The sequence below is a fragment of the Etheostoma cragini genome, chromosome 1 (genome assembly GCF_013103735.1).
Source record: "Etheostoma cragini isolate CJK2018 chromosome 1, CSU_Ecrag_1.0, whole genome shotgun sequence".
NCBI lineage: Eukaryota > Metazoa > Chordata > Actinopteri > Perciformes > Percidae > Etheostoma > Etheostoma cragini.
The window spans coordinates 20,802,579-20,816,813 of NC_048407.1; the positions used below are offsets into that span (position 1 = coordinate 20,802,579).

Genomic DNA, 14,235 nt, shown 5'->3' on the forward strand with positions numbered 1-14,235 from the left:
AAAACAAAAACAAATCGTAATTAAGATGATGTGAAAGAGAAACACCAAGTGAATGAAAGATGTGTGCCAGATTCTGTGCGAGAAGTGGATGAAGATAAAAAGATCAATGCAATGTTGTACATCTGTCACAATATTTCATTGCAATGTCAAACTTTTTTATAAAGTTTATGTACAACTTGGATGTCTTACTACTGATCCTTTTGATATAAATGTTAACACGATTTGGTTTCAAATTTCCAATGCCAAAAGCAATATTTAAATTGTTTTGGTTCTTGGTGGGTTACATGTCCATCTTTTTGTTGTAAAGTCACTAATTTGTATGCATCACAAACTGCAGGGGCTAAATTTAGAACTTAAAATATCACCCATCACATGTAGCACAAAAAGCAGCTTTTTTGCATTTTCTTTTTTTGTAATGCACAATTGGCCCAGTGCAGGTTGGGTGAATACTTTTCCCTGTGTTTGCACTACGTCCACAGACACATGGTGTCTCTATGATAATAGCAGCTCTCTTTAGCAAGCCTCCAGAGAGATTTTGCACAGTGATAATGGTTCTGCCAGATGTAGGTTTGCAGCCGACTGTAGTTGCTGTAATCGGAGGCACTGTGACTAGAATCTGCCACAGGGTTTATTCTTGCTGTAATTGGAACAAGACTTTACTGAAATTGCTCATTGTTCACCTTAATCTCCTATAATTGCCATTGCGTATGATGACAACGTATCTAATGCAAAAGGTGGTTTCAAGTTTATTTAAGACATTCCTCTTCCTTTTTCCATGAAGTGAATTACTTTTTCAGTCAAGGTTTTGTTGAGAAGGATTAGTAAAGGCATGACGGTGTTTACCATAAAAAGCAGATGTTGTCAACGCTGTTACTGCTGTTGTAAATGTGTTGAGATGAAGACTGATGCTGTATGCACCACTAATATGTCTTTAGATGGACAGTTTTTCATTATGTTGGCAACGTGGCAGACACCCACACTAATTGACTGTTGCTTCATTGCGTTTTGTTTTGGTCGGCTGGAAGCTCGTCTAAATTAGACCAGTGGGCTATTAGTGTGTTGTGTCTAGGCATGCCAAGGAGAAATTTGATGGTGCTTGACATAACTTCAAAGCTTTTTTATTTTGATATTTTATTTATGTAAAAATAAATATAAATTTGCTTAAGCAATTACCACTGTCTATATACTATACATTGGCTAAAGTTTATTAAAAAGAGCAATAAAAAAGATCTTTTGTGAATGAATAATGTAATGTATGTAAATGTATTTGTAAAATTGTGGAATTAAAATAGCCCCACATCATCACATACCCTTCACCATACACAAACATAGGCATGGGGTGCTTTCCATAAGATCATCTCTCAGGGCAAATCAAACCAGCTATTAAGCTAATTGAAATAAAACCATGCCAATCTATATGTATGGTAAAGAGTATGTGATGATGTGGGGTTAGTTTAATTCCAAAGGCCAAGGGAACTTTGTCAGGATGCATAGTATCCTGGATCCATGGAAGAACTGGCTTTTACAAATGATAATGTGCCTGCCTCTATGGGAATTTAACATAGGGGCGTGTATACTTATGCCCCCTGTATTTTGAGGAAGAACATTTATTTATTTACAATTTGATTATTTATTCACAAAGAAAATTGATTTCCTTAAAAGGTTGGATTTTCCAAATTCTTTTAAACATCTGTTAGACTGCTGTGACACCTGATCTTGACTAAATCATAACAGTTTGTTGAGTTGGGTCACGTAGTTGTTAAATGGTATTAGGTATCAATGCAATTAATGGGGCTGATTTTCTGAGTTTAACTGAGAGTTAGTACTTCTCAGTCCAGATCTAGTAACTAAAGTCTGACAGTCCTGCAGTGTGTCAGGGAATCTAATGATCTTTATTCTATGCGACTTGTTAACAATGCTGTACTTGTAGTGACAGACAGCTCTTTGTCTCTGCAGACAATGTCTGAGTGGTTTTACTGGAGCCCTTCATGTGATGATCTCCTGCGCTGTTCTGTCATACTTTAGCCCTCTTTGGAAACCCGGGACCTGGAGGTTAAATCCAGGTTTGGTTTCATGTGATGTCATTCTTGTCGGGACTAGGCCTGCACAATTAATAGTTATAAAATCGCGATCTTGATTCACCCTGTTAAGGATTTAATTTTTAAATAACTTTAGATTTTTTTTTTTATGACTTTGATTCTCAGTTAATTTTACAAGCCAACTGCATCACAAACGCTTCTACTTTCTTCTTTGAGTTTTAAACAGACTGTATAAAATAGGTTATAAAGTGCTACAATGCTCTCCCTTCTCTTTGTTGAAGCCTCTGTGTTTACAGGCTTGTGGTGATGCGCAATGTGCTATAGGTGCAAAAATTTGGCAATTTGTTTTGTGTTGTCATGGTTCACATGTGCAATAAACATTACACTTTGTGAGAAAAAAATCATGGCAGAGAATCATGATATTATTTCTAAGCTTTAAAATTCATATTGTGATTTATATTTTCCCTTAATTGTGCAGTCAGATCAGTAGAAATTGTGCTTACAGACAAATTGAGGACATTCAGTTGTGCCTTGCCTTCATTGGCAGAAGACATCTAATCCGGTTTGACTCACAACGTCAATGTTTTCTAATTAATTATGGTGTAATTCTGCATTTGGTGCTTTGTGCTGCATGCATGTCATGTTACTGTAATGAACAATGTCCTATAAAGGTAAAGCTAAGAGCAGGTCCAACATTTTATTTTGTTTAGAAAACCAAATTAATGTATACATAAGTTTTAATTTCACTGTTTGGAGCTGCTGCTATTTTTTTGGTTTGCCTTTACTTTAGAAACTCCTTTGACTCCTTTAAGTCATGTTGAATAGCAGAGAGCAGGAAATTTCACAAGAGTGTTTGACCCACAGATACAATCGCCTTTATACTGACGCAAACAGTGAATAAGAGCAGTAAAAGGACATCTTCTTGTATCTATTTTATCACTCCTGGACCAGCACACTAGTCCTTGCATAATCAGTTTCAGAAACTGAGAGTTTCACCTCTGTGACAGCAGTTGTTGGCTGTGAATTACACTACCATGTAAGTGACTAATGAATGTGTCAAAGGAAGATTTGGAGCAAGGCTCCGTTGACCACCGAAAGGATAGGTCCGTGCATGCCCGGCATCCCGTCTGACACCTGAGCTGCTCCTTATCATTGGCTGCATCACAAACACGGATGCTGTAGGACATACGACTCCCAAGTGAACAGGCCTTCACTTCCAGGAATGTTGAGATAAGGTTCTCTGGAAATTTGGCCAGATTGTTTGTGTGTGTGTGTGTGTGTGTGTGTGTGTGTGTGTTTGTGTGTTTACTTTTGTGTCTATAAAGACTTTATCTAACTGAAGTCCGGTGACACATTAGAAACACGCTGCCAATGTTGACTGTGTCATTGACATTGGGCTCCGCCCTCTCAGCTCATCAGTGTGTCTAAAGAGATCTCCAGAGGCCTGCAGATGAATTACAATTATCTGACCTGTCATCATACATTTGAAAACAGAAGTCTTAAAGGTCATTAAAAATCATCAAATAAATATGGGTTACATCTTCTGTGACCTCCAACCTCTTTGTTTTGAACGGTTTGAATTGCATTTTAATTTAGCTGGTTTATGAATTAAAAAAAATGGAAGTCTGCAAGCATAGATTGTTTCTAAAGTAATGAATGTCCACTGCTTCTGTTGTTTCTTGATGTGGCACAGTGTTGCCCTGGCTCCAGCATTCCTGTCTGAGAATGGTTGGGCCATGGTTTGAAAGACATTAAGAGTGTGTATCCCATCTGGCGGACTAGGGGGAATGCACCTGACTGGAATGTGATGATCAGCCCCTCTCAACCAGCTTTTTGGATGTCTACACTGCGGTGCCTGGAGATAAATCTTAATAGAGAGGTTTAATGAAAGACCAATTGTGAAAACAGCAAATCTAACTCACAATTTTCCTCCCATGTGACTGTAGTATGTCGTCTTATTTCCCTTGTCTCGACTCAGGCCCTGTGGGCATTCCAAGGTTGCCAATGCTAGAAGGCCATAGATAACATACGTCGGTCTCAACTCATTGGCTGGATGTTTTCTTTTAGACAAATGGGAATTCTGATTTATTTAAAGGTTTCAAAGCCAAGAACCTGTCTCCACAAGTTTGTTTTTTCTCAGTCTGCAGCTCAACCACTGTGCAGGAGGGAGCACATTCTCTCACAAGCAACCGTTGTTAGACATACAGTATATTCTACCTGTGTTTATATACACAGTAAAATGCCGTGTCATTAGGTGAATGACACTATAAGAAGGATAAGTTGGTTCCTTAAACATACCTCTCACTTCTCATTCTTCCTCCTCTCCAGGCATGGAACACGATGTGCAGGAGAAGTGGCGGCAGTAGCCAACAATGGGATCTGTGGAGTCGGTGTGGCCTACAATGCCAAGATTGGGGGTAAGGTCAAATAAAAACATGTGGATGTTTTATTCGATCTCAAAGAGGCAAGTTTCATCTGTTTTCTTTTTGACTGCCAGAATAGTTAAAATACTTCTTCTGCAGCGCCTGTGTTATTTTCAGTCCATTTCCCAGGCACAGCATGTCACTGAGTCTTTCTTAGCATTACCCCAGTTGTGATGTGGATTGCCAATTTGCTGTAACAGTATTGGTTTTCCATGGAGTGACAGTATTGAAAAAGCACAGTGGTAGGCAGTTTCTCAAATCATTTGGAGCTTTAGCTATGAGGAAGTCTGTGTTAAATATATTCAAAAGGTACTGCTCTCAGCTTGTATACAAGGTTAACAAAAAATGGTTGATATAACTCACTTCTAATTAGGCACGATTAATCTCGAATCACCATGTTCCCAATTAAATTTTTTGATTCTCATTTAATTTTTACGAGCTGACTGCATCACAAATCCTACTACTTTCTTTTGTGAGTTTTAAACATAGACTGTATAAAATCGGTTTTAAAGCGCTCCCAAGTGCTGCAATGCTCTCCCTTCTCTTTGTTGAAGCCTCTATGTTTACAGGCTTGTGGTGTTGCGCAGTGTGCTAAAGGTGCCAAAATAAATCTCTTTTTTTTACTGCCAATTTGTTTTGTGTTGTCATGGTTCATGTGTACAATAAACATTACACTTCTTGGAGTAAATCCTGGTAGAGAATCGTGATATCAATTCTAAGCTAAAAAATCTTATTTGTGATTCATATTTTCCCCCAAATCGTGCAGGCCAACTTCTAATGTTCCAGTATCAACTGTAAACCGGTGCAGACAAAACTTTAAATATACCCTTCAGTGCACAGTTCAACTTGTACCCGATAAACTGCTAACTCAATGCATTTAAAGACATCTGGTTGTGCTGGTGGTGTCACTAATGAAGTGAAAGGAAGAGCCTCAGAGTTTGACTGTAATACTGTAAACTTGAAAACCCATTTATATAGGAAGGCAAAACGCCCACTATTACATTTTTCTTTTCCGGACCACTCTGGATGGACACACAGACTCAAGTCACCGGCCTTGCCAGACTGTCCAACGGCCGATTCTTGGTTTGGTGTGTCAAGGCCATTGGGGTGACCAGACGTCCCAAAAAATTTGTGACTGTCCCGAAATACAAGCAGTTGTCCAACATTGCAAAGTCTCAAGAGCAGACTCTCATAGTAATAGTGTGAGAGAACATTAAAAACTGTTCATGGTGATTTAGTCATCCTGAGTGCAAATTGGGCTATGGAGAGCGAAATAGATCTCAGCTGAATTAGCATGCCTGTTTACTTCTACTTCTACTGCTACACTGCAGTGCCCAGCTACGTCCTGCTGTGCCTTGTAATGCCGCACAGCGTCCTGCTATGCAATGAACTACTACAAAATTCTAACCCCAACCGGGCCGTCAGACACCGCCTACCAAGAGCCTGGGTCTGACCGAGGTTTCTGCCTAAAAGGAAGTTTTTCCTCGCCACTGTCGCACTGTTGCTTTCTCTGGAGGAAACTACTAGAACTGTTGGGTCCTTGTAAATTCTGGAGTGTGGTCTATCTGTATAGTGTCTTGAGATGACCCTTGTTATGAATTGATACTATAAATAAAATTGAATTGAACTTCATTATTCACTCGCTGTGTAGTTCTAATGTGCTAGCTTGTTTTCTAGTAAGCGCACATTTCTGGTGTCCAGGTGGGAATCTACTAAGCACGTTGGACATGGATGGAAGAGAAAACTCTTACTGCGGGCTTTTGGCCTTGCAGTGCCACAATTAATGCCACTATTAATGAAGAACATAATTACACAATGAAACAGTTTAAGATTAGTTGTCTGTCACAGAAAAAAAAAGAAAATGGAGGATGTGACAGTGGCAAAAAAAAGAAGAAAAAAAGGATTTTGCACCCTACAGGGGAGGGAGCAGTTGTTTTAGTTTCTGTTCCCATTCTTTAATCAAAGCTTTTTGATATTTAAAAATATTTATTTTCATTGTAAACTAATCCTTTTTTTTTTCATTTAATGATTATTTATTATTTCAGCATTTTCTTCCAGTACAATTCCAAAGTTGAAGCCACATAAGTTAGTAGTAGTTACTAGTAAAGGTGCAGATGTTTAATATTTTGTGATTGCTTATTTTTTGTTCCTGTCCTGAGGATGTTGTAATGTCTGACTCCAGGATGTAGCACAGTGATGTGTGTTACTTTTTAACTCTCTCGTTACCTCTTAGCTTATCTCCGTAGCCTCCTGCTTATTTCTAGCTCTAATAAAGTTTGAACCGCAACAGGATAGTGCCATGACCCTTTATGATCATTCCAGATGGCAAGTGGTAATATAGCACATGGCATTAAGTTTTTTCTTTCATAACAAGTGGTCTATGGGACTTACTTCCAACAGTTCAAATATTTTTTATTGTAATAATACAAATATTACAACCAACACCACCAAAATAGGTTGCAGTGACATGCCAAATAGTCACTGAACATTACAGTTTTTTTGGATTGCTAAACAACACTGGGCACAATTGGAGTAACGTGCAAAACTACAGTCTGCAAAGCGGCAGTTCTTGTGGTACAAACTCTGGTTCATTTTTCATTGCTTGAACACAATTTTCAAAACTCTACACACTTATCTCAGGACTTTAACCACAATGCGCACAACACTGTGGATTTACAGGACTTTGTTCAAATGCTAACCCACTGCTGTCACAACTGTTAACCACATTCAAATCAAAATAGATTTCAGTCTGGTGCCTATCAAACCATGCTGATTGCAATTTTAGTTGAAAGTCTAAGCAGGTGTCTTGTTTTAGACTAGTGAGTGAAGATAAAAGGTATTTATATAGGGAAAGCTCAAAATTTAATTTACAAACACTAAAAAGAATGAAACAATTATCCTTTTGAGAGAAACAAGTAAAAGAGCAAAGATACCAATATGTCAACATTCCAAAGAGATGAAGAAAACTTTGTTTTCTTTATTCTTTGTTACTGTTATGCACCTTTTACTTTTTCCAGTAATTCCATAAATTACTAGAGACAAAATACTATATTGAAGCAAACTGCTGATTTTAATTCCTTACATAAAAAGTATTATATACGTAAAATCTATGTGTTTTCTTTAAAGAAACTATTGAGTAGTGTGAAGTCACTCAAATTGTTTAAACTGTAGAGATGAAAAGTTTGTAATTTCTGTATTGGTGTTTGATGCCAGTGATTTTACTCTGTGTGTTCTGAGTGACAGTGTTGTCTCAGTGAGGAATGTGCATAGTGTTTGTCTGCACTTAGCCTTTAAGATGAGTGTTAAGAGTTGTGTTGCTTGGAATGAGTTTTGCAGGAGATAATAATAATAATAATAATGTATAAGTTATTAATCCCGCAAAGGGAAATTGCAATTTTACACTCTGTTATACACACATGCCCGTGAAAAGGCACCCTGAGCAGTTGAGGGTTTGGTGCCATGCTCAAGAGCACCTTGGATGTGAACTGGTTAGCTCGGGTTGTTAGTGCTGACTGTAGTTTGAGTTTTGCACACATGGCTCCAGTTGTGCCCACTGTTGTTACGACATATACAGCACAGCAACACACAAGTCTAGTTTGTGCAAGTCGTACAATAGCTCTTAACAGCTGGAAGCCCGACAGACAAACGGTATTTTCCAGAACATCGGAAGCAAGCAGGGCTTAGTCAGGCCAGCTTATTCATTTTAGTGGCCAGGGGGAATATATTATGACAGCAGAGTGCAAAGGGGGCAATACAAAAGCTTCTGTGACTCCTTCTACATTCAAGGTCACTTGCCCACTTGACCCCATGCCACCTGCCGTACTGTAGCCAGGAGCCACTTCAGCCAGGAGCCACTCCTGTGAAATGTCAATTAAGTCAGTTCAAACGCATATTGGCACTATAGCTGTATGAAAAGTAAATCTCCTAGATTCTCACATAGAGGAAAAATGTGCCGGACAGCATGTACTACTATTATTATTTAAACAGCAGTTCATTTTTGTCATTTCAAAAAAAATGCAAAATGTACTTGAGCTTTGAAATAATCTGAATTAATGAGCAACTCGTAATACTGTACCTCACATTTACACTCAAAAAACTGATTGAACCTTGATGCATTTTCAACCTTGGTGTCTGGTTTTTGAGACCGAAGGATATATTGGATGAGTATAGAAGATACTTGTCTCCTCAACGAAGCACATTGCTCTCTGACAAAAGTAAAGGCTGCCATGGAAACGCTAGTAGTCCAGTGCTTGTTTGATGCTTTTGGAGGACTTCAAAGGGACATTGGTTGGTTACTGTGACCCATATCGAGCGGCATGAAGTAACCTGAGCTGCAGTGCATCAAAAGAGGAAATTAGTCTGTTTTTTAGGTGTCTTTTGATTTTCTGACCTTTCTCTGTCGCTCTGGAGGAACATTAGGACAGCCACCTCACTCTCTTTATGCCTTTCCTCCACTATTGTGTGTATTTATGTTTTATCTCTGGTATAGCCCTTCAATAATGATCACTGATCTCAATGAACGTTGGCTGAGTTGTTAGCTAATTAAAGTCTGATTCAATTTGCTCTCAGGCAGTTACATCCATTTCATCCAGACATGTAGAGGAACGCAACTAATGTTGTCTTTCATCCTTTTATCTGAATTTTCTGTCTCATAAGTCTGCTGCACACTTCAGCAGGCAGTTCAAACACACTGCAATTGATTTAGCTACATTTCTGTTCTTTTCAAACCAGCTCACGCGCCAAAGCAAATCAATATAGATGGTGTTGATTTACATGGTGGGGTCCATAAGAACATCACAGGGGATGCACAAATAACAAACACAAGCAGCATGTGTTGCACCATACAAATGCACACAATGTACAGTATTGTAAACAATCATGTAAATATGCAAATCAAACATCACAACTGCAGCGTTGCTTTCTCACTACACATGCCAAACCTAGCTGAACATGAGCACACTCAGGTACAACCAGAGAGCTAATACACCATGAACTAAGGTGCTGAGCTGCAGAGTAGAGGAACAGGATCCTGCAAGATTTTCATCACTTGCAACATTTTTTCAGTGCTTGTGGTGAAAGAACTTCACCAATTTAGCATTGCGCTCTTATAACGTTGCGTTGCGAGCATTTACTAAATAGTATGTATGTATTAAGAAAACCTTTATTTTGTCATGTGGCGTGTATCTGAATGTGTTGTGTGCATGTGCTAACTTGGATGCAGGTGTGCGAATGTTGGACGGCGAGGTGACTGACATGGTGGAGGCCCAGTCCCTCAGTCTAAATCCCCAACACATCGACATCTACAGCGCCAGCTGGGGCCCAGAGGATGATGGCAAAACTGTCGACGGACCTGCCAAACTCGCCAAAGAAGCTTTTCTGCGTGGAGTTACAGAGGTGTGTGTGTGTGTGTCTGTCTGTGTGTGTGTCAGAAATTATTTACTGCCTGTGCTTGGCTTCCTTTCAGCAGTCAGTAATTGAACTATTCAAGCATGAGAGAACACAAGCGGAAAGAACAAAGCAATTTTTGACCCCGACTATTATGAATGGAAGGGAATGTCCTCTAAAAGCCACCAGGGAGGGAAATCTTGGAAATGAATAGAAGCAGCACTGACAGAAATTAACTAACTATGAACAGTTTTTCTTTGAATATTTATTGTTAGTTGAAGGGCACTTTTTGAACTGCTAGCTCACTTTTTGTCTTTCAGCTCTTTCTGTATGTTGCCATGTGGTCTCTTCAAAAGTGAATTAAAAAAATATTTTGTTGTTGTTGAAATTTTTAGCAAACCGTTACTGCAGCTTTGAATAACTTCGCAAGCATTTCTAATAAAAGGCTTCTAAACACAGATTTTAACGGGGTCATTTTGAAAAGTAGTCTGTCAGCATTTAGCAACATGTCAATCTGAATATTAACCAAAAACAAAACTAATGCAATCATGTAACCAGTCCTGCTGATGATGTCAGCGCTTGTTTAAATGCACTGGAACGTAACAGATATGTAAAATGAACAAGTCAACAGATTAATAAGCATACAGATCACATCCCAGGCTCTTACACTTGCACTCCATGAATACGCACATCCATCCATTTAACTGACTCTTGTTACAGATTCAAGACATGTTCCATAAAGCTGATTGCAACCACTGACACTGACTTCTAAGACAATTGCCACAGTGACTGCTGTCAGATGGTAGTGTGGGTGGTGCATAGCTGGGTTTGATCAATGCCGAGAGAGATGGTTCCACTCAGTACAATAAAGCGGCTCTTAGATGAAAATTATTTCACTTCAAAGGCTGAGAGGTTGGATGATTTATCACAATGAGCTGTCATATAGTGCCTTTTTGTTTAGCATTGCTGTCAGGCGATATTTAGCTCTTTTAAATTTACTGAGTGATCACACCGGCCTCCGGATGTACAGTATGCTGCGTTTTTAATAGGCCCCTTTTGTAGTTAGCCCTGCAATGAATTTGCCCTCCTATAATTGGAATTCCTATTAAAGATTGAATAGGATTGTGTTCTTTTCTGGTTTGTGGTGATCCAAGGGCTTAATGAATGAATGAATGAATGGGTCTGTGGTCGTTTCTTTTTTTTTTTTTCTTTTTTTTTTTGTCTGAATGTACTGTATGATCTCCAGGGTCGTAGTGGTTTGGGCTCCATCTTTGTGTGGGCTTCTGGAAACGGAGGGAGGGAGAAGGACAGCTGTAACTGCGACGGCTACACCAACAGCATCTACACCCTGTCCATCAGCAGCTCCACCCAGAACGGCAACGTCCCCTGGTACAGCGAGGCTTGCTCCTCCACCCTTGCCACCACCTACAGCTCAGGGAACCTCAACGAGAAACAGATAGTGAGTTGTGTCTTTCTCTTATTCTCTTCCTCACATTATCTGAGAATCTCCTTCCATGTCTGTGGTAACAAAGGTTGGATATTTATTTCCAGGGTGAAGTTTACTTGATCCACAGCTTCCTTATAGCTGCAGCAATGTTTGAATGACAAACACTTAACCAGGCTGCATCCTGGATAAGTAGCAAGTAGCATAACAAAGCATTTTTTTTCCAACATTTTGAAATCTTTATTGTTAACATCCATATTTACTTGCTTTCAGTCTTTGTCTTCCTTACCTTTGCTGGCACATTGCTGTGTTTCTTAGCGTGTTACCCTACCACCTGTAGATCACTGGAATAGTGGGAAACCACTGGCAGGACTGTGCATCGCATTACCCAGGTGCACATGCATGTGCATCCCTCTGCATGCGCACTGACATAAAACACATATCCATAGAGGTACTAGTGAACAAAAACTCTGCAATGTAGCTTTTTAATCTTTAATGTCATTTATCAGCAATATGTTAGCTGGTTTTCAGACTCTCAAATTGGATAATTTTGAGATGCTTCTCGCCCAATGTCAGATGGTATTGGCTTTAGCTCCCTCGCGACCCTGAATAGGTCAAGCAGTTACAGATAATAGATGATTAATTGATTATCAAAATAGTTGCGGATTAGGCTTTATGTAATATGTGATTAGTTGAGTAATTGTTTCAGCTCTATGCACACAACACGTTCTGCAGCTTTATTCTGAAGCTGCTGTCTGAACCACAGCATGACTTTTTCATTTTTTCCTACTTTTCTTCTCCTCCATCCATTCCTTCTTGGACAGTTAAAGTTATTATGAATAGTGTACAGCTTAAACTCCTTCTGACAATCTGTTGCTGCTTAATATTCTTGTCACAAACACAAAATCACACACACACACACACACACATTCTGTCTTTCTTTCTCTAACATACAGTCTAGCAGCCAGGCCAACTGGACAGACAGCTTATTACATCTCCCTGATGAGTGGCTGGTCCCTTAATGCCTCATTTAATTGTGCTGTCACTCATGAACGCGGGAATGAAAAGATGGAGCGTAGAAGAGAGGGTGGGACCTCTCAGGTTATGCAGGCGTGAATATCTTAATGTCTGTTTAGGGAATTGTTTCACTTATATTATCCTTCTCTTTCGATTTAAGCTAAGGGATATGGGACGCTCCGGAATGCATAAGTGAAACAAGTCAGTTCTGCCAGTGCATTCATTATTCCGTTTAGTCTGTTAAAAGATCAGTTTCTGGAGTCTGCATTGGTTGGCACATTGAGCAGATTTTCCATTCTGACTGCTTTTGTATTATTTAGTTACGTAGTTTGACCTCCCCTTCACCATTATATTGTGGGTGACTGGGGGTGTTTTGGGAAGCATTGTTTTGTAACCTTTATCCGTCTTGAGATTACAAACATGATAGTTCTGCACTGCCTTGCTTTGATTTTATGCAGCTGCAGGAATTCACTCCTTGCAGCTGCCCAGTTCAACCACAGCCATCTCCTACGGGCAATCATAGAGATTTTTCTACTGCAGCATTTGATCTTAAAAATCTTGGTCAAAGACATCTGACTGGTAGTTGTTTAGAGAGGGTGAGCATAATTTAGATTTCACTGCTTTGATTTTCCAACTGGTCCAGGAAGCCGTTATGACTGAGGACTTTTTGCTTTTGAGTTCCCGCTTTTTTAACCGTTTCTGCCTCCAGCAAATAAGTATGAGATTTTAAGAAAGGAAGTGAAAGAGAATACGCTTTTTTAGTCACCCAAAGGTAGCAAATTCCAAGTTATCAGGTGACAAGATTTTAAATATCTTGTGTTTTTTAAAGTGAAGGCACAAGAGCAGGTTTGGTAAACGTTCAGGATTTGTTATACTGTGTGAGGACAGAGTTAAAAAAAACTGAATTGGAATGATAATTTTCCACTAACTTATCCTTCCAATTCCAAACTTCCAGTTTTTGCTGGAGCGGTCTATTTCAGCTTTACTGTGTTCCTCTTCCGTAGGTGACGACAGATCTCAAATCAAAATGCACAGACTCTCACACAGGCACGTCTGCCTCCGCTCCGCTGGCAGCTGGGATCATCGCACTTGCCCTTGAGGCCAAGTAAGTGCTGATCACCATATTTCCTGAGTTTTAACAAGCCTGGCACTTCTCTCCTTCTTTACAGCCTCATTCTAACCTTAACCATATGCATATTTCTCTGACTTTTGTTGATTAAAATAATTTTAATACTATGGAAAAGCATTAAAAATATAATTTGTCGTGATCAAACTCTGGATTATTCTAGAGAAAGACTGGTCATTTTCAGAACGTGCATGTACTCTAAAATATTCAGAAAGCTAAATTAGTTTAAATTAATGCCCCAAACTTGTTTTAAGTTGGTCATTTAATGGCAGGTAAAATAATCTTTAATAATCTTTTTTTAGCACAGACTTCGAGAAGCCAGATTATAAATGTTACACGCTTGTATTAAATCACGCTTTATCTGCAGACGTTACATGTTAATGCATCAATTTTGCTTGATTATCCCATTTTATGAACTACTTTTTAACCCCTCTGCCGAAGAGACTTTTCCAGTGTATTTACAAAAATGGCGCTAATCTTTCTTATACAGTCAAGCAGCACTAATGGAGGGAAAAACACGAACGTCAGAACAGTCCTGAAATGGACTAATTAGACTTGTGGAAAAACAGAGTGAGCTGATAGAAGGATTGCAATGAGGAACAGATGGGAAAGTGATTGAGCAAATTTACTATTCAGCAATACAAATGAAACATTTATAGTTGACCTCCTATAACCCTTTCCCTGTCTTCATTCAACCCTGAGAGCTGCTGTTTGATCTGTTGAGTGCCTTTTTTTAAGCCATTCTTACTGAATGTGTGTGTGTGTGTGTGTGTGTGTGTGTGTGTGTGTGTGTGTGTGTGT

At 39.2% G+C, this 14,235-nt stretch overlaps 1 protein-coding gene across 4 annotated transcripts in view; it reads left to right on the top strand.

Moving 5' to 3' along the window:
• furina (furin (paired basic amino acid cleaving enzyme) a) overlaps nucleotides 1-14,235 on the top strand; it is a 70,906-nt gene that overhangs the window by 44,486 nt on the left and 12,185 nt on the right. For all 4 annotated transcript variants that reach the window (XM_034879038.1, XM_034879031.1, XM_034879056.1 and 1 more), the window contains exons 7-10: nucleotides 4,368-4,456; nucleotides 9,684-9,856; nucleotides 11,094-11,306; nucleotides 13,313-13,413. In XM_034879038.1, coding sequence (XP_034734929.1) covers nucleotides 4,368-4,456; nucleotides 9,684-9,856; nucleotides 11,094-11,306; nucleotides 13,313-13,413 — 576 coding nt within the window. The remainder of the gene's footprint in view (nucleotides 1-4,367; nucleotides 4,457-9,683; nucleotides 9,857-11,093; nucleotides 11,307-13,312; nucleotides 13,414-14,235) is intronic.